Source organism: Schistocerca nitens, chromosome 4, assembly GCF_023898315.1.
Source record: "Schistocerca nitens isolate TAMUIC-IGC-003100 chromosome 4, iqSchNite1.1, whole genome shotgun sequence".
NCBI classification, from domain to species: domain Eukaryota; kingdom Metazoa; phylum Arthropoda; class Insecta; order Orthoptera; family Acrididae; genus Schistocerca; species Schistocerca nitens.
In genome coordinates, this window is record NC_064617.1 from 296,375,115 (window position 1) to 296,395,832 (window position 20,718).

The 20,718-nt window shown below is 42.1% G+C and overlaps 1 protein-coding gene across 1 annotated transcript in view; it reads left to right on the forward strand.

The window, feature by feature from the left end:
• The window catches only part of LOC126253219 (uncharacterized protein DDB_G0284459-like), a 457,157-nt gene that overhangs the window by 331,095 nt on the left and 105,344 nt on the right, over nt 1-20,718 (forward strand). Inside the window, exons 10-11 of the mRNA XM_049954404.1 lie at nt 2,507-2,703; nt 5,976-6,066. Coding sequence (XP_049810361.1) covers nt 2,507-2,703; nt 5,976-6,066 — 288 coding nt within the window. The remainder of the gene's footprint in view (nt 1-2,506; nt 2,704-5,975; nt 6,067-20,718) is intronic.

A 20,718-nucleotide genomic window follows, 5' to 3' on the forward strand; every position in this document is an offset into this window, starting at 1 on the left:
CAACAAGTGAGAAGGAAAATTTTAGGACCAACTTTGGATTGAGCCCCAGACATTTGGATTCTTAGTCTGACACTCCCAAAGCCACTAAGCCAAACTGCTGTGACTATATCATGTTGAGCACTTTAAAAAATTTGCTGAGAATATTTTCAATGTAAGAAGAGGATTAACTGATATTAAGAAGCTGCAGGTGCAACTTTTAGTTTGCTTTAGTGGTCAGTCCGAAAGGTACCAACATTGGTTGTTAGGTCACACTTAACATCATCTCCTACATCTCTGACTATATTGCAAGAGAGTTTGGCCTGTAACAGCTTTGCCTGAATTGTGTTCTTTGTATAAAGGGAGATGAAAATGAATAAAAAGACGTTACTTTGAAAACTAGTGCTAAATTGTCTGGTACTGAAAAACCAGCTGTGTATATATTTATTAGGTGATCAGAGTAACATTAAATGTGATTTGTCTTGGGCAATGTGGTATGTATATGTATGCATAATATGTATTTGCATGAAAGTGAAACACAGACGATAAACAGTTTAGATAAGAAGAGAATAATAGCTTTTGAAATGTTGTGCTACAGAAGAATGCTGAAGATAAGTTGGGTAGATCATTTACCTAATGGAGAAGGACTGAATAGAATTGGGGAGAAAAGCAATTTGTGGCACAACCTGAGTAAAAGAAGGGATTGGTTGGTAGGATACATTCTGAGACATCAAGAGATCACTGATTTAGTACTGGAGGGACATGTGCGGGTAAAAATTTTAGAGGGAGATCAAGAGGTGAATACAGTAAGCAGATTCAAAATAATGTAGGTTGCAGTAGTTATTCAGAGATGAAGAGACTTGCACAGGATAGAGTAGCATGGGGAGTTGCATCAAACCAGATCTGAACAACAACGTGGGTCTGCGCTGCTCATCCCATATGCAGACCATAGTTGGGAGTAAAATATTGGGGGCGCACACACACACACACACACACACACACACACACACACACACACACACACCTGTGGACCAAGATTTTGCTGGGTGGTCACACAATGCCGGGATTGCACCTCAGCAGGTGGGCTAGGGTAGGGGTTGTGTTGGGTGGGATGGGACTTTGGGCGAGAGAGGTGGCAGGGTCACAGGCTAGGCATGTGACACATGGGCACTAGAGCTGGTAAGCTGCAGTGCACAGTGACAATGGCAGTAATGTAGAGGTATGGATTGGGAGGGGATGACAGGACAGAGAAAGGGGAAACTGTTGGGGAGAGGTCATGGGGGCAGTGGGTTAGTGGAGATTCGGGCCAGGAGGATTACACGAGTAAAGGATGTTTTGTAGGAATAACTCCTATCTGCGTGGTTCAGGAAAACTGGTGCTGAAGGGAAGGAATCAGATGGTAGGGGTTGTGAAGCAGCAGTCATTGAACTTGAACATGTTGTGCTCAGCAGTATGTTGTGCCCCTGTGTGGTCAAATATGTTCTTTGCCACAGTTTGGCAGTGGCTATTCATTCTGGTGGACAGCTGGTTAGTGGTCATGCTCACATAAAATGCTGTGTAGAAATTGTAGCAGAGCTGGTATATGACATACTTGATTCCCCATGTGGCTCTGCCTCTGCTGAGACAGGGTAGGATAGGCCAGTGACAGGACTGGAGTAGAATGGACAGGTGGATGGATCAGACAGATCTTGTATCTGGGTCTTCCGTAGGCATATGACCCTTCTGGCAAGGTGTTGGGAATGGGAGTGGTATAGGAATGGACTGGGATGTTCATGGTGGTTGGATGGGCAGTGGACTCCCAGTTTAAAAGGGGTGGGAAGGATCAAGAGTAGGAGCTCACTTAATTCCAGGCATGATGACAAATAATCACAGCCCTTGTGTTCAGTTGCTCCTGTTTGGAGTGCTACTGGGTGATACAGGGACACTCCATTCAGGCACAAGCTATTCATAATCCTTCCCACCTCATGAAGTGGTATTTTATCACCCACCCAACATGTACAACATCGTGGTCTGTTCCTGTGCCACTTCCTCTCCCAACCCGTTGCCACAAGAGTCATCCCTATGGAAGACCTAAGAGCAAGATCTGCTCAATTCACCAAACTAGCACATCCCATTTCAGTTCTGTCACAGGTTACCCTATCCCATCAGAAGTAGAGCCACCTATGAAGGCAGCCATGTCATAAACCAGCTCTGATGCAATTTCTGTAAAGAACTGTATGGGATATGACCACCAACCAACTACCACCAGAATGAATTGCCAGGGCCAGACTATGGCCAAGAATGAAAAGGTAGAGAGAGAGAGAGAGAGAGAGAGAGAGAGAGAGAATGAGTGAGTGAGTGAGTGAGTGTGTGAAATCTTTTTTGTGTGCCTGAGGATGACTCAGTGCTTCCGCAATGTGATAAGTAGTCTCCTTTACTTTTAAATTATATATTTCCTTCATTTTATCTCAGATGGTGCAATTAAAAAATTAAAAAGTTAATTCCAAGATGTGTTGAAGCAGCATTAAGCACTTTTTTTCACCTTTTGTAGGAGGCTGTGCCAGTAACTTCAGGAAACATTTCACAGTATGAAGCAACTGGTGTCAGTAGCCAAATGGATTCACTTCCTCCAGATGGACTCAAATCACCTGAGAAACCACCTGCCTTGAGGTATCTGAAGGAAACAAAAGCTGATCAAGCAGATACAACACACAAGAAAGAACTTCTTCCTAAACCACCAAGCCACCCGTAAGAAAATAATGTTTTAGTATGTTTTTTAGTTTATCATCTTTCTGTGATCTCATCAGAAACTCTTTTTCATATCAAGAGTAATCTTCTCCTCAATAACCAGTCATCTTGTTGTCTTCTTGTTCAAACATGATTAATATTAACACATGATCACCTTATTTTAATGCAGTTTTTTTGTTTTCAGAGCATTTGAAGTAAATTTTGACAGTTTTTCTTGAATTGTGTTAGCTTATAGTTGTATAATATAATGGTATGAGATATATTAAGTGAAACTCAAGGAAACGTAAGTATAGGAAAACTTCAAAATTACAAGGAGACTGAATAAGTGGTCAGTACCAATGTGCAGAAGGTAAAATTCCAATATTGCCAATGAACACTCTTAAAAGTGAAAATACTATTCCTAGCTTTTGAAACTATTAGTTTCTTCCTGAGGGAGAAAAGAGCGATACATTATGGAAGGTTGGGAAAGAGTGACAGGTTACTCAGACCCCAGGTTGGTAGGAACGCATCTGTTGTGAGAATGAGGGAAGACAGAGATACTGAAGGAACAGAAGTGGAAGACTCTTGAAGATAGAAGTAAACTATCCTGAGAAAGTCTCTTAACAAATTTTCAAGAACCAGCTTTAAATGATTACTCTAGTAATATACTACAACCCCCTACATATCACTCACATAGGGATTATGAGGATAAGATTAGAATAATTACTGCAAACACAGAGGCACCCAAACAATCTCTCTTTCTGTGCTCCATACATGAATGGAACAGGAAGAAACCCTAATAATAGGTACAATGGGATGTACCCCGCCATACACCTCTCGGTGGTTTGCAGAATATAGATGTAGATGTAAATGTAGAAAGATGAAGTGGGAGCTATCAGAGAGCATTAGGTCATGCATAGTATAATGGTAAGCAGTGTACTAGCTTCAGGCCAGAGACAATATAAGGTCAGAGTGAAAAGTAAAGTTGGGTTAAGTGAAAGAGAAATGAGAAGGGGAATGATTAGTGCCATTAAGAGTTAAGTTGGAAACAGAAAAGGAGATGAGAAAGAAACCAAAGATACTGAGAGAGAGAGGGAGAGAGAGAGGTAAAGATATATGATTGAGTGTGTTAATGGGAGTGCTGGAACTTGATTTCATCAAGAGAATGGTGGTTGAATTAAAAATATGCTGCAGTTGTAAACATTTGTTTATTCATTGCACAACTCATTTCAGAAGCTTATAGCCCCATCATCAGATATAACAAAGTAATTTATTAAATTCATGGATGTGTGGCACTAGTCATTCATTAAAAAGATGCATTGTTTACTACTGCAGTGGATTTTTAATTCAGTCAACATGATCCTCAGTTGCAGATGTTTTCAAAATCAGATTTTATCTGGATACTGGACAGGCATTCTGTCTCCTCCCAATTTTACAATTCCCTTGAGTCAATTCTCCTTTTGATACAATAATCACTCCTGTATGTTGTCTGAAGTTTTGAAATGTGAACTTTTAACTAACATTTGATGTTCTCTCTCTGAATGAGAAGCTCATAGTTTTATTTGCGTAATTGGATACAAAAAAGAACTGCTGGGGCCATGAGCTAAGCACAGACTGGCATTCTTACTAAATGTAGTCTGCCATAGCAACTTGTAAATACCTGCCCTGGTGTGGAAGTGTGGGGTGCTGAAACTGCCACAGACTTGTGTGATGTAATATGTGGGAAAGCAACCACAGAAACAATGTTGATATTTTACCATTGTGTATATGCTGCAGATGTTGTCAAATATAGTACCTATTGCAGATCCTTACACAAAGCGGACATAGGTGCATGAAACTTAAAGGTTGTCTTGTATTCAGAAATCCAGTGCATTGGTACTACTTTAAGAATGTATTTGACATCTTCCTTCCAACCTGTCACTTTAAGCAGGTAGAATTCTCATTTTAATGTAACTGGATAGATAAAATACACCCACCAAGTGACAGCAGGAGAACACACATATAAAATAGGTTTTAAGTATGCAAGCTTTCGGATCGAGTGGCTCCTTCTTCTGGCAGAAGGGTTGAAGGGGAAGAGGGGTGAAGGGAAAGGACTGGAGAGATTTAGGAAAAGGGGTAGAATTCAGAAAAGTTACCCAGAATCCTCATATGGTATGAGAAGTCCGATAAGCCTCCCCTGACCTGGGGTTCTGGGTGACTATTTTGAACTTTACCCCTTTTCCTAAACCTCTCCAGTCCTTTTCCTTCATCCCTCTTTCTTCCTATCTTCCTACATTATATATATAAAAACAAAGATGCTGTAACTTACCAAATGAGAAAGGGTTGATATGTTGACCAAAAAAAAAAAAAAAAAAAAAAAAAAAAAAACCACCACACAAACACACACAAATTTTCAGCTTTCCCAGCCCAAGGTTGCTTCATCAGGAAAGAGGGAAGGAGAGGGAAAGACGAAAGGATGTGGGTTTTAAGGGAAAGGATAAGGAGTCATTCCAATCCCGGGAGCGCGGAAAGACTTACCTTAGGGGGAAAAAAGGACAGGTATACACTCGTACACACACACATATCCATCCTCACTCATACAGACACAGGCAGACATATGTAAATGCAGAGGTTGGGCAGAGATGTCAGTTGAGGTGGAAGTACAGAGGCAAAGATGTTGTTGAATGACAGGTGAGGTACGAGGGGCGGCAACTTGAAATTAGCGGAGGTTGAGGCCTGGTGGGTAACGGGAAGAGAGAATATATTGAAGGGCAAGTTCCCATCTCCAGAGTTCTGAGAGGTTGGTGTCAGTGGGAAGTATCCAGATAAACCGGGCGGTGTAACACTGTGCCAAGATGTGCTGGCCGTGCACCAAGGCATGTTTAGCCACAGGGTGATCCTCATTACCAACAAACGCTGTCTGCCTGTGTCCGTTCATGCGAATGGACAGTTTTTTGCTGGTCATTCCCACATAGAAGGCTTATATGGTCAACAATTCTCATTTTGCTCTTTATCTTGTTGTTATTTTGCTTTTATATACAAATACTCAAGTACTGCAATTGTAATGTCAAACAGTACATATATTTTCTCTTGTGTACAAACTAGATTATAGGATCCAGTGTTACATTGTCCAGTGCTAAACAGTGGCTGTTTAGGAACTCTTTGTATTAATGCTTTCACTGCCAAGGATGCAATAGGAAAAATTCTGTATCCAAATCACAGTTTCATTGAAAACTTCCATATATGTCATGCTTCTCAGCATTTTAACAAGTATCATTATCTTAATTCTTGTGACTCAAATATTTGCTTTGTAGGAATTTGCCACTGAGGGGTGTCCTATCCAGCTCTTCTGGTAGTGATACTGCTTCGTGGGATACAGATTTTGAAGATGCTGAACTACCAGAGGTGAGTGAAGTATGTAACTGTTTATATATGGATATTAGGATAATATTCTCTTTTACATATGAGACACTTTTGTGACAATAGATTCACAGGTGATTAACAAAGAAAAAATTCAGATATCATTATTCTTCATTTTTCTTCATCATGCCCATTGTCTTCTTGGTGCCAGCCATATATGGATTTGGTTTATGATTTTTGACACTATTTTTTTCTCTTCTGGCACTTTATACAACTTTACATCCTTCACTACATGTCCCCTATTGTTGGGCTTGACGTAGCTTTCCTCTTCCAAATTTTGCAGAAGTGCAGATCATGTGAGGAGGATCATGCACCACAGTGTGCATTCCACCTTATGTGCTTTTCAGTCTTTGCATAGTTTCTTTCTGGCAAAAGTAATACGCCCAAAACCCAACATGATAGCCGTCCTATGGGGGGGGGGGGGTTTGTTTGTCAAGTACCTATATGGTGGCAGTCCTCTGACCACACCGGGGTCACACTCTTGGTGCCTGTGCCGTCAACATCCCACATATGCCAAGGAGTATGTGTCCATCATGGACAGGGCACAGGGATTGCTAGGAAAGGTTACCTGGCTGGCTAGCAGTTGCTGTGGCTGGATGGTGTCCATGGAGAGATCCTCCTTTCAGAGTGGGTGACACCAAGGTGCATAACTCGCAGATGAAGTGGCTCAAACTTTCTTCCACTGATGGTTGCATAGTTCCAGCAGTCTCTTATGAAGGAAGGGATTACTACAATGTGAAGAGAGATGACCCCACAATCTTTCCTTCCCTGACAGTGCTGCGGGAAGAATGTAGGGCTAAGAAATGGGAGGAGAAACACGCTCCATAATACTTAATTTGTTCTAGGATCAATGGGGATTCTCTTCTGACTACAAAGCCAATATTCCTTGTTGAACACCTTGAAGACAGGTTTGGGGACCTAGCAGTAATTTTGAAAATGGAAAGGGGTTAAGTGATTCTGGGTACAGGGTATCATCTTACACTGTGATCTCCTTTTATAGACCAATAATGAGTTACTTGCCAGTTTGGAGCGACGGGGTGTGCATTTTGTCCATCACGTCTGGTGGGGACCAAAGGACAACAGGGTTGGTAATGGAGCCTTCATCGTGGCCTTTATAGGTGACCTGTTGCTTGAAAACGTCAAATTGATGGTGTATCGATGCCATGTGAAACCCTACGTTCCTCTTCCTACGCAGTGCTTCAAATGTATGAGATTTAGCCACATGTCTTCACATTGTAACACCAGACCTGTCTGCGGGGATTGCGGATGTCAGATCCACACTAACACTCCTTGTGCCCCTCCCCCTGCCTGCCTATGCACATTTCAGGGAGAACCATTTCCCCTGCTCTCTTCCAAAGAGAAAAGAAAATCCAAGAATACAAGATACTTGACCGACACACATTTCAGGAGGCTAAGGAGAAATATGATCATTCATGTCCTGTACATGTGACAATGACATTTGCTATAGCTACAGTGATGTCATCGTCTCTAGTAAGAGCACCCTTGCCCTTCAGGTCCTCTCAACTACACATACTCTGCTAACGGTTGAGGGCCCACCTCCTACTTTCCTCCACATCCACTTTGGGAGTGTTGATTCCCAACCCACCAGGGTTGTTGATTCCCAGTCTGCAGCTGGAGAAGTGACACCCTACTCTGGCATCTATCACCAGGGTCCTGTGGAGTGCCCCCTCCCAGGATTCTGCTGGTCTGTAATTGGATACCAGCCAGTCACTGGAGGAGGAACAGTTTGCTGCTTGTAGGGCTCATGTTCTTCCTATGCCCCTGAGGGCAGGGGGAATCTGTTGCCACAAGAGCCACCAGGACCTCTGCCTCAGGTACAGAGTCGGAGCATGCAGAGTCCAATGGCATGAGGCCACTGGAATCTCCTCTGTTTCGGAGATCTTCTTTTTTGTTACTCTTCTCCTTGGATAATTCTGATATTTGTGAGGACCTGTTTGCCCTTGTTTCAGGGACATTATCACTGACTTCCTTCAGTTGTAAAAGACTTGTGGCACCATCACAGTCTCGTTACCATACGTGAATGGGGTTACCAGAGCTCACACCATACATTCCAGGTTCAAGAAGATGCATCCCACATTACTCCCAGGGGGCTCTGTATTGAGTGTGCACCTTTTTCTAATGGATATCAATGGCCTAGATGCAGCTTTGGGGTCTACAACCTCATCCTCCCAGTATTATGATGATTTTTGCATTTAATATTACTCCTCCACTGTAAGTTTTGCTGAAAACTCACTGGATGGTGCAGTTCTGGGCTCTCACACCATGGCTTCCAGTTTTCAGCCACCAAGACCTGTGTCATGCACTTCTGTCATCATTGTACTGTCCATCCAGAGCCAGAACTCTACCTCAGTGACCAATTGTTCAATGTGATCAAGTCTTATCACTGATTCCCAGTTGATGTAGCTTTCCCATCACCACCACCTTAAGTGAATGTGTTGCTCACACTTTAATACTCTTTGGTGCTTCAGTAACACCAGCTGGGCACAAACTACTATAGACTTTTGCAGCTTTTCAAGGTTTTGATCCTGTTCCTTCTTGATTATGGGAGTGTGGCAGATGCTGGATCCAATACACACCATTATGGAGTCTGATTTGTGACAAGTGTCTTTTGGACCAGCCCTGTGAACAGCCTACTTGCAGAGGCTGGAGTCCCTCCAGTGCAGATCAGGTTCCAACAACTGCTGCTCAGCTATGTGGTACATATTCACTCCTTGCCTGAGTGTTTGACCTATTGTGTCCTTTTCCTTTTAGGGAGATCCAGCTCCCACAACAGTGGCCCAGGACTGGAGTCATGATCACAGTTCTAATACAGTGACTCTGCTCTGAACTCCCAACTTGCTCCACTGTCACCTCTTGTCAGGGAACAATTGCATTTTTGTCTCGACCTATCATTTGGACCGAAAGACTATGTTGACGCCATGGTTTTTTGCTGCCTGTTCCTAGATGTCCTTGATGCATTTCTGGGTTTGGAAGTGATATATGCTGATGGTTCTACAGTGAATGGATGAACTGGTTTTGCCTACACACATGCAAGGTGCAGTAAACTATGCTCCCTGCCAAAAGGTTGCAGTGTACTCACTGTGGAATTGGTGGCCATCACTCAATCCCTCCATTGCATTCATTCTTGCACCAGTGAGATGTTCTTCATCAACAGTGACTCCCTGAACAGTCTTCACACTATCGACTAATCCTGCCCTCTACACCCAATGGTTGTTACTATCCAGGATGTCCTTTCTGATCTCCACTGAACTGGACAGTTGATTGTCTTTGTCTTTATCTCAAGTCACAATGGGATCCTAGGGAATGAACATGCTGACTACTTGGTCAAGTTGGCTACCAGGATGCCGACTTCGGAGATGGAGGTACCGGAACCAGGTCTTCAGTCGACTCTATGCTGTAGATTATTGGAGGCTTTGATCACAGATTGGCTTGGCCTGGTTTCTCCAAACAAGCTGCATGCAATGAAGGGGCCAAGACCATGTCAGCTCTCTCTTCATGCTTCTCCCAGGGAATGTACTGTCCTCTGTTGACTTTTACACTGGCCACACTTGTCTGATGCATGACCATGTCCTCTGACGTGGGGATCCACTCAATTCTTGGTGTGATGCCCATCTGACAGTGACCCAAATCCTAGTGAACTATTCCAATTTGGCTGGCTTATGGTGAAACTTTAAACTTGCTGACACTCTGCCTTTGGAGCTAGTGGACAATGCCAAAGTGGCTGATTTGGTTTTATAATTTTCCTTTGAAGGTGGTTGTTACTCCTGTCCGCGAGGTAGGACACATGGGCCTCATTGCTCATTGGCCACTTGAGGTATTGGAGACTTGCCCCATCACCTGCTCTGACTCAGGGGGCCTGTGGTTGCCCTCGCTCAGTGGTCTGGCCTGGCTCCTGCCCTTCCCACCTTTTTAATTCTTCTTATTCTTTTACATCTGTTGATGGTTTACTGTCTTGTCATTGTTGTTCTTTTTTCTGAGATTTTATCACCTTGTCCAAGTTGCTACTTGTCTTGTAGTAATGGCAGGTGAGGAAACACTGGATGGATGCAGAGGGTGCATCTCCCATCACCTAACATGTTTTGGCAGCCTCCAGCTGCTTTCTGGGTGGAGAAACTCACCCACTTTCACTCTCTTGCCCATCTCTCACTTCTACTTGCTTCTGTCTCTTGGTTTTATTGATTTTCATTTACATATGGGTACTTCAGGGTTTGCGTTGAGAGTCCTTCCTCTCTGAAGACTCTTCCCTGCTTGATATATATAGTGGGGTAGAGTGTTGATGACCTCTTAGTTTGGTCCCTTTAACCCCATCAATCCAGTCCAATCTTAAAGTCCACAAGGGTGACAAATGGGTTGGTGTTTTGAAATCTCCTTAATATTGTCTTCAGACACCAGGTCTGTTCAGCATGTGATTTACCTTCCCTGAAGCCTGTTTGATACTCACCAATCAAATGATCTGTTGCTATTCAATTAAGTTTAAGAGAGCTTTGGTTAAAGCCTTCTATATAACTGACAGAAGAGACAGGCCACTGAAGTTGTTGTGGTTCTGCTCTATCGCCTTTCTTATACCACAGATGTGTAATAGCTTTCTTCCATTCCTTTGGAATCATTTCAGTTTCCCACATTTCTGTTAAAAATGTATAAATTCTTCTCATGAGGTCTTTTCCTCCAATTTTTAATATTTCTGCGGTTATGCCATCCTCTCCAAGTACTTTGTTATTATTAAGTCACTGAATTATTTCTCTTATTTCTTGAATATCATTGTTATTATTATGATTGTTATTATCATCGTCATCATCATCCTTAATCATGCATCTGCACAGTTAGGAAGTGATTTTCATGGAATTTATGTTTTCATAATGGTAGATACTGGATGGGTAAAGAGGAAATTCATTCTTCTTTTCTCTTCAATAATTTTTTAATATTATTAAATGTGTGTAATGAAACAGCTTTCTCTCATTGGTTAAAGACATTCTCAGGTAGTTCTAAGCTGTTCAGATTTTTCTGTGACTGTTATTATTTTATTATTGTTATTGTTGATACTACTGTTTCTGTTTTTATTTTTCATTTTTTATAGCATGTCATCATTGACATTATCATACATCTTGTATATGTGCAATATTGTAATTTAACATTAATGATATTTTTTATGAAATCGACCTGAATATTTGACCTGTGTATATTGTGCTAGGAAATAGTATTTCAGTGATTACACAACATTTAAACAATTCAGATTAAGTAGTTGATTAAAATGTAAATCAGCTTCATTGAATCATGAATGAATTTCAGATCTTAGCAATCATGTGGTATTGTGAAAATAGCTTTATTCTAGTCTGGATCTTCTTTGTATTAAATTTATAATGATGGAATAGCTAGATTAATTTAGTAGTTAGATTAATTTAGCATTTTAAATATTTTATATTATGTGACAATAATGCATCCAGAGGGAATTTACTGAAAAAGGAACAGGGTAATGTTATTAATTTCTGGAGACTGCAATTATTAATTAATATCTTACGACTGGAAACACATTTTATACACCCTTTTGATTTATTGCCCCACCTTTGCTAAGATTTATCTTGAGTTTAAATTATTTGTAAGTCAAGTGACTGATGGCGTTAAATGCCATTCTTGTCCATGCTGCTCGGGGATTGTCCTGAAATTTTAATTTAAATTAGCATCCTTTAAATTGTGAATATAATACACTCCTGGAAATTGAAATAAGAACACCGTGAATTCATTGTCCCAGGAAGGGGAAACTTTATTGACACATTCCTGGGGTCAGATACATCACATGATCACACTGACAGAACCACAGGCACATAGACACAGGCAACAGAGCATGCACAATGTCGGCACTAGTACAGTGTATATCCACCTTTCGCAGCAATGCAGGCTGCTATTCTCCCATGGAGACAATCGTAGAGATGCTGGATGTAGTCCTGTGGAACGGCTTGCCATGCCATTTCCACCTGGCGCCTCAGTTGGACCAGCGTTCGTGCTGGACGTGCAGACCGCGTGAGACGACGCTTCATCCAGTCCCAAACATGCTCAATGGGGAACAGATCCGGAGATCTTGCTGGCCAGGGTAGTTGACTTACACCTTCTAGAGCACGTTGGGTGGCACGGGATACATGCGGACGTGCATTGTCCTGTTGGAACAGCAAGTTCCCTTGCCGGTCTAGGAATGGTGGAACGATGGGTTCGATGACGGTTTGGATGTACCGTGCACTATTCAGTGTCCCCTCAACGATCACCAGTGGTGTACGGTCAGTGTAGGAGATCGCTCCCCACACCAAGATGCCGGGTGTTGGCCCTGTGTGCCTCGGTCGTATGCAGTCCTGATTGTGGTGCTCACCTGCACGGCGCCAAACACGCATACGACCATCATTGGCACCAAGGCAGAAGCGACTCTCATCGCTGAAGACGACACGTCTCCATTCGTCCCTCCATTCACGCCTGTCGCGACACCACTGGAGGCGGGCTGCACGATGTTGGGGCGTGAGCGGAAGACGGCCTAACGGTGTGCGGGACCGTAGCCCAGCTTCATGGAGACGGTTGCGAATGGTCCTCGCCGATACCCCAGGAGCAACAGTGTCCCTAATTTGCTGGGAAGTGGCGGTGTGGTCCCCTACGGCACTGCGTAGGATCCTACGGTCTTGGCGTGCATCCGTGCGTCGCTGCGGTCCGGTCCCAGGTCGACGGGCACATGCACCTTCCGCCGACCACTGGCGACAACATCGATGTACTGTGGAGACCTCACGCCCCACGTGTTGAGCAATTCGGCGGTACGTCCACCCGGCCTCCCGCATGCCCACTATACGCCCTCGCTCAAAGTCCGTTAACTGCACATACGGTTCACGTCCACGCTGTCGCGGCATGCTACCAGTGTTAAAGACTGCGATGGAGCTCCGTATGCCACGGCAAACTGGCTGACACTGACGGCGGTGGTGCACAAATGCTGCGCAGCTAGCGCCATTCGACGGCCAACACCGCGGTTCCTGGTGTGTCCGCTGTGCCGTGCGTGTGATCATTGCTTGTACAGCCCTCTCGCAGTGTCCGGAGCAAGTATGGTGGGTCTGACACACCGGTGTCAATGTGTTCTTTTTTCCATTTCCAGGAGTGTAGTATGCTATGCCTTTAGTATGATCTGTTACAAACAGCATAAACTTTTATACACATTTTTTCCAGTAGGTCTTGTAACTGATTTGTTGCTGTTATTCATGTTTACCTATCTTGCATTAATCTTTTCATCCCCATGTAATTTTTGCAGCCAACATTCTCTATAATCTATTTTGTATAATCTACAGTTGGTCTGCTTCTGTTGGTTTGTCATCCCCTGCTGTTCACTCTAGTGCCAGTTTACCTATTCCTGGATGCTGCTATAAGATTATTTGAGAAACCTTACACTGTGCCTAGAGCACTGAATTAACAGAATAGCTTGTAGTCCAACAGTCATGCATCGTATTGGGTAAAACAATTAAGAGAAATATCACTACTGATATTCATTGTCATGGTAACAATCTTATTAAATGTGCGAAGTGTTGTGATGAAATCAGCTGAAAAATGTACCCAGATAACCATACAAACAAAACATCTAACATGCATAGCACACTTAATCGAATTCCACACTCATTGGGCAGACATTAGTTGTTTGTGATACTAACAGAGTGTGAATAAAGAAAGTCTCAGCTTACTCTTCTATTGAGATGATGTTCCACCAGCCCCCATTTGTTTGTAGGATTTCCTAGAAAGATTAAATTGAATACTCCAGCTGACCAACTTTCGTTACATTGGCAAAAGAAATTTTTGATGAGAAAAATTCTAGTACATTTCTTTTATCTGTATGTGTGTTAACTGAAAGTATAAGTGCATGGTTATCATTTATACATGAGTTAATTAACCAATGAGTGATTTAAACAGGAACAATGATTTTAAAAATAAAAAATTTCTACCCCAAGAATGAACAAAAATCTTTTTTAATTGCAGACACTGCAATTGTAATGAAATTCCTTGTTTACATTTACCACTTGGTTATTCATTACAAAACCAGTTAGTTTCTAATAATTCTTGATATTTTTTCCTCTTATGAAATCTATTTTATACAGCATTGCATGGATTAAGCTCAGTCACTCAGTAATCACAAATGATCTCGTAGCAGGTACATCTTACCCTAATGACAGCTCACAAACAAGAGAGAGTGAGATACAATACATCTGGTATTAAATAAAATCAGCAGATGCTTTTTTATGAAGTTGTCAAAGCCAGCTATTGATGTAACCTCTTTAAACTTCGCAGCTGCCACCTGTGTATGTTACTGTCAGAACAGTGTGCTAATTGGTTCTTGACAGTGCTGCAAGGATGTGTTATTGCCTGTTTGCATGTGTCCTCTTTACACCATGAAGATAAAAATATGATTGTGTGTATATATATATTCTCTTACAACCTGTCTCCTAAATCTAAGGATTCTTATTCTACTACTGAAAGTAAATGTTCAATATGCATGTTTTTGGCAATCGAGCAGCACAGTTATAAGGCTAATATGAAATGGCAGAAAAACCAACACACATGCAAAAATAGTAACTGCAGAGTTTGAGACCAACTGAGTAGATTACCTGACACTGCCAACTTCTCCTTTCTTTTGACAAGTGTCTCCCATAGACCTCTATCCTCACATATTCTTTTTAGTACTTCTTTATTTCATAATCGTCTGTCCACTTAATTTTTAACATTCTCTCACAGCCTCATATGCCCTATTGTCCCTGTTTTATTTTTGTAAAATTATGTACTCCCGACACATTTTCCAGAACTTTTTCCTCAATTCTGTATCAATATCTGATGTCTGTAGAGTTCATGTATGGTGATTTCAGTATCCTTGTGTGTATCAGTGACTCGTGCTGACATGCTTGAGTTTAGATCATTATGTGCTCTGTCAAATTATGACAACATTACAAGATCACCCACTTCTCCTATATCACCCTATTCCTGCTCTTCTATCATACTGTGGGACAGTTCCTTTAGATCATATAAACCTTTGAGGATTCCTGACATATGTGACCTTTCTTCTGCATTCACAAGAGGTTTTTCATCTGCACTGTGTAGGTTTGGAGCTTTATATTTTGCTTCTCAAAAAATATGTTTTCTCGTCCTGTATGCCATGTCAACTTTTCCTGTACTTATATTTTTCACAACATGAATACATGTTTCTCTCATCCATTCCAGTTTAGCATGTTTACACTTCCTGTTAATTTCATACCTGTGCAATCTATACTGCTGTATTCCTAACCCATTCATAAGACTCTTATAGTTTCTTCTTTTATCCATCAACACGAGTATTTCTTGACTCATCCAAGTCTCCTCTGCCTTCACTATACCATGTTAACTAATTCACCACATGATGGAAATGTTGAGTTGCAGACAGGCACAATGAAAAACTGCTAAACAAGTACACTTTTGGAGTTACCATTTGCATGTTTGTGTGTTCTAATTCAGAAGAAGGTATTTTGGCTGAAAGCTTACTTGTTTAGCAGTCTTTTTGTTGTGCCTGTAACTCAACATTTCCACTATATGGTGAGTAGCAATCTGTCCTTTTCATAATATTGTCATTATTCCATCTTGGATTTTCCATAGTTTGTTAATAATTCCTTCTTTATTGTATTCCATTCGTCTTTTACTGAAATGCTTTTGGCATTTTTACATAGGCCATTGGTCACTGTCTGTGGAATTTCCACTTTACCTCATTCTGTTTCAAATTCCTGGTTTTCCATTACATTGTGTACTTCTTTTCCTGGATGCTCTTCAGTTTAAATTAGCTCTTCATTACTACTATGGTAGATCTGAGTTGATGTCCACACCTGAGTATGATTTGCAATTCAGGATTTGATTTCTGAATATTTCTCTAATCAAAAATAAGTTGATAGCTCACTGTGTCTGCTGGTCTTTTCCAAGTTTACCTTCTTCTCCTGAGATTGTGGAAGAGTGTTTTCTCTACAATCAGTTACAGTCCAAGGTAGAGTCCAGAAGCCTCTCTTTCCCCTCCTTTCTTTCACCCAGCCCATATTCTCCAGTAATTTTACCTTAATTACCACCACTGTAATAGCATTCCAATTACCAAGGACTATCAAATTTTTATATTTTGTATATTCTTCTGAGTTCACCAGACAAAAAAATTAATCACCCCAGTGCACATGCACAGATGAATCATTAAGTCTTTACAGATGGCACCGTGACTGGGTCTCTTGCTCAACCACATGCTCACTGCCTCTGCATGAGCATCAGGTAGTAGCAGTCAGTGAAACATTTATGTTTCAAGTAGATATTGTATATAAACATGGATAAATGTAAGGACATGACAGAGTGGCAAAACAGACAACCATGTTTGGCTGTGCAACATGTCGACGAGCAGTAGTGTAACATATGTGACCATGAAACATGATGTAAGAATAATGGTCAGAAAAAGATCCTGACTGAGAGGGACTTGAGATGCATTTCATGGCTTGTGAATCAAAATTACTCCAAACCCAACAGGAATTGCTGCAGACAGTGAATGAAGATCCATCACACCTATTAGCAAGAGAACATTGTGATGGGAACTGCACTCAGTGAACATCTGCAGTCGGGCACATTGCAAGAGGCCATTGCTGACACAAGCACATAAAGATGACAACAGCAATATTCATTGGGCCGGAAGAATATGTGAATGGTTTCCTGAATGCTATCCCATCCTTTAACATCTGATTGGTGTGCAAAATCACCTGACTTGAACCACATAGAAAATCTGCTGGAAGATGGAGTAAAACACCAACATCTGCAGCCCCAAAATGTGATGGAACTGCATGATCAGACAATCAGTGAATGGCTTAACTGGATTTGACATTTGCGCACAAACTTGTGGACTCACTTACTAACCAAATCCATACAGTTATCAAGTCTAGGAGTGGAATTATGCGGTATTAAATGATGCTTGTAAGGATTTCTTTAGAGGCAATTAATTTTTTGTCTGGTGAGCTTATTTCCTCATATATTCTCTCCATTTCCTCATAGACCTCAACAATTGTGGTTTGTGTATGAAAGATCCAGACCTAAAGACTCTTAAAGTTGCCCACTTCACACCGGTACACAAGAATAGAAACAGAAGTAATCCACTGAATTATACACTCAAATCACTGATATCAATTTGCAGGAGGATTTTAGAACATTCAAACATTATGAAATACTCCAAATAGAATTATCTATTGACAGATGGCCAGCACAGATGCAGAAAATATTTTTCTTGTAAAACTCAACATGCTCTTTATTCACATGAAGTACTGAATGCTGTTGACAGGGGATTTCAAGTTGGCTCCATATTTATAGATATTCAGAAGGTTTTTGACACTATTCCTCACAAGATTTTTGTAATAAAATTGTGTTCCTGTGGAGTTCCATCTCAGCTGTGCAGCTAGATTATAATTTCCTGATAGAAAGTTTGCTGTTCTTAGTAATTGATACGAAGTCATCAGCTGAAACAGAATTGATATTTGGGGTTCCCCATGGAAGTGTTATAGATGCTATGCTGTCCTTAATGTACTTATAAATACACTCCTGGAAATGGAAAAAAGAACACATTGACACCGGTGTGTCAGACCCACCATACTTGCTCCGGACACTGCGAGAGGGCTGTACAAGCAATGATCACACGCACGGCACAGCGGACACACAAGGACCCGCGGTGTTGGCCGTCGAATGGCGCTAGCTGCGCAGCATTTGTGCACCGCCGCCGTCAGTGTCAGCCAGTTTGCCGTGGCATACGGAGCTCCATCGCAGTCTTTAACACTGGTAGCATGCCGCGACAGCGTGGACGTGAACCGTATGTGCAGTTGACGGACTTTGAGCGAGGGCGTATAGTGGGCATGCGGGAGGCCGGGTGGACGTACCGCCGAATTGCTCAACACGTGGGGCGTGAGGTCTCCACAGTACATCGATGTTGTCGCCAGTGGTCGGCGGAAGGTGCACGTGCCCGTCGACCTGGGACCGGACCGCAGTGACGCACGGATGCACGCCAAGACTGTAGGATCCTACGCAGTGACATAGGGGACCGCACCGCCACTTCCCAGCAAATTAGGGACACTGTTGCTCCTGGGGTATCGGCGAGGACCATTCGCAACCGTCTCCATGAAGCCGGGCTACGGTCCCGCACACCGTTACGCCGTCTTCCGCTCACGCCCCAACATCGTGCAGCCCGCCTCCAGTGGTGTTGCGACAGGCGTGAATGGAGGGACGAATGGAGACGTGTCGTCTTCAGCGATGAGAGTCGCTTCTGCCTTGGTGCCAATGATGGTCGTATGCGTGTTTGGCGCCGTGCAGGTGAGCGCCACAATCAGGACTGCATACGACCGAGGCACACAGGGCCAACACCCGGCATCATGGTGTGGGGAGCGATCTCCTACACTGGCCGTACACCACTGGTGATCGTCGAGGGGATACTGAATAGTGCACGGTACATCCAAACCGTCATCGAACCGATCGTTCTACCATTCCTAGACCGGCAAGGGAACTTGCTGTTCCAACAGGACAATGCACATCCGCATGTATCCCGTGCCACCCAACGTGCTCTAGAAGGTGTAAGTCAACTACCCTGGCCAGCAAGATCTCCGGATCTGTCCCCCATTGAGCATGTTTGGGACTGGATGAAGCGTCGTCTCACGCGGTCTGCACGTCCAGCATGAACGCTGGTCCAACTGAGGCGCCAGGTGGAAATGGCATGGCAAGCCGTTCCACAGGACTACATCCAGCATCTCTACGATTGTCTCCATGGGAGAATAGCAGCCTGCATTGCTGCGAAAGGTGGATATACACTGTACTAGTGCCGACATTGTGCATGCTCTGTTGCCTGTGTCTATGTGCCTGTGGTTCTGTCAGTGTGATCATGTGATGTATCTGACCCCAGGAATGTGTCAATAAAGTTTCCCCTTCCTGGGACAATGAATTCACGGTGTTCTTATTTCAATTTCCAGGAGTGTAGTTTAGAAGACAATCTGAACAGCCCTCTTAGATTGTTTGCAGGTTTACATAACATTTGATTGACAGGACATCCACAAATGAGGGTGATGCTTACCATCCAGTAAACTCATCAAAAGATCAATACAAATTACAGAATAGTATGTACAAGTTATCTGTTGCTGCTGAAAGTGGCAGTTGACCCTGAACAATAAAAGTATAAGGTTTGCCACATGAGTACTAAAAATTTATGTTAAATTTCAGTTAGATGAATTTGTATTATTTGGAAATAGGGGAAGAGTGTCACAAATATGATAGGTGAGTTGGGGTAGCAGTCATTAAAACAAAGGTGTTTTATGTTGTGATGTGATCTTTTCACAAAATTTCAATCATCAACTTTCTCACCTGAATGTAAAAATATTTTATTGACTTCCACCTACATAGGGAGAAATGACTATCATGATTAAATAAGAGAAGTCGGTGCTAGGGCAAAAAGATTTAGGTATTCAATCTTACCATGTACTATTCGAAAGTGAAACAGTTGAGAAATAATTTGGAAGTGGTTCTATGAACCCTCTCCTAAGCACTTAAGTTTGAATTGCAGAGCAGTCACATAGGTGTAGAAGTAAATATGTTGGATTATTTTTAGTCCTAGTAACTGACCCTGGTACCTACTTTTCTGCTCATAATGATACCTACACCTGTTACACCATTCACTAATGCTGTGACTAATACCCTCAAACCATCTGATTAGAAATCTCTGTCCTCTTTCAATTTTACCTCACTAATACTTACCAAGCTTAACTTTAATCTGACATTGTCTCTTTTTAGATTCTCCAGTTTCCCTACAATGTTCATGTTTCTAATGTTCCACACTCTGTTTCATTGACATTTGCCTTTTTCATCCTCCTCCTGATAACCTCTCTGTGGGCAGTCCTCACATGGAAATTTGAAGAGGGGGACTATACACTGTGTAAGTTTAACACAGAAGTAAACATCGTCCTTTGTATTCCACTGTGTTTGTTGTTACTTTATAGAGTCTCTTTCCAATTGTTAATAAATCATGTTCTGTTGAATAGTCATGTATAATTACTGTGATATTTTTATACTGCAGCTGCCTCATAAGTAGCACATCACCTTACTGGTGCATTTAATCTGCAGCTGCAGTGCAAAAATATGTGTACCATGTCGAATGTAAAAATATGTTGTCAATATTTCACCATAAAACCAAGTACTGAGCTCCTGGAGGCCATATTTATAGTCAATCTACTGATAATCTCTCCACTCAACTCAATTTGAGGGATCTATTTACAACTGGAGCTGTCATCTGCTACTTTGATGAGGAGCCGATAAGAACAGCATCCATGAAACCATCCAGTATCCATATATACACCTTCGACTGTGAAGCACTTTTTACAAAATCGTCAACTTTTCCTGTCACACATGACTGTTTTCTTCTTGTCTTACCAAGAGTAGACTGTTTACTTTTGTCACATTTTTCTTTCTGTGTGCATAATACACCTGACACAGAAACTCTGATAAACTGAGACGTTTTTCCTGAAATCTACTGTAACAGTAGCAACATTTTTTTCTAAAGTCTTCCCAAAGACATTAAATAAAACCTGGTTCTCACTGCTTTGC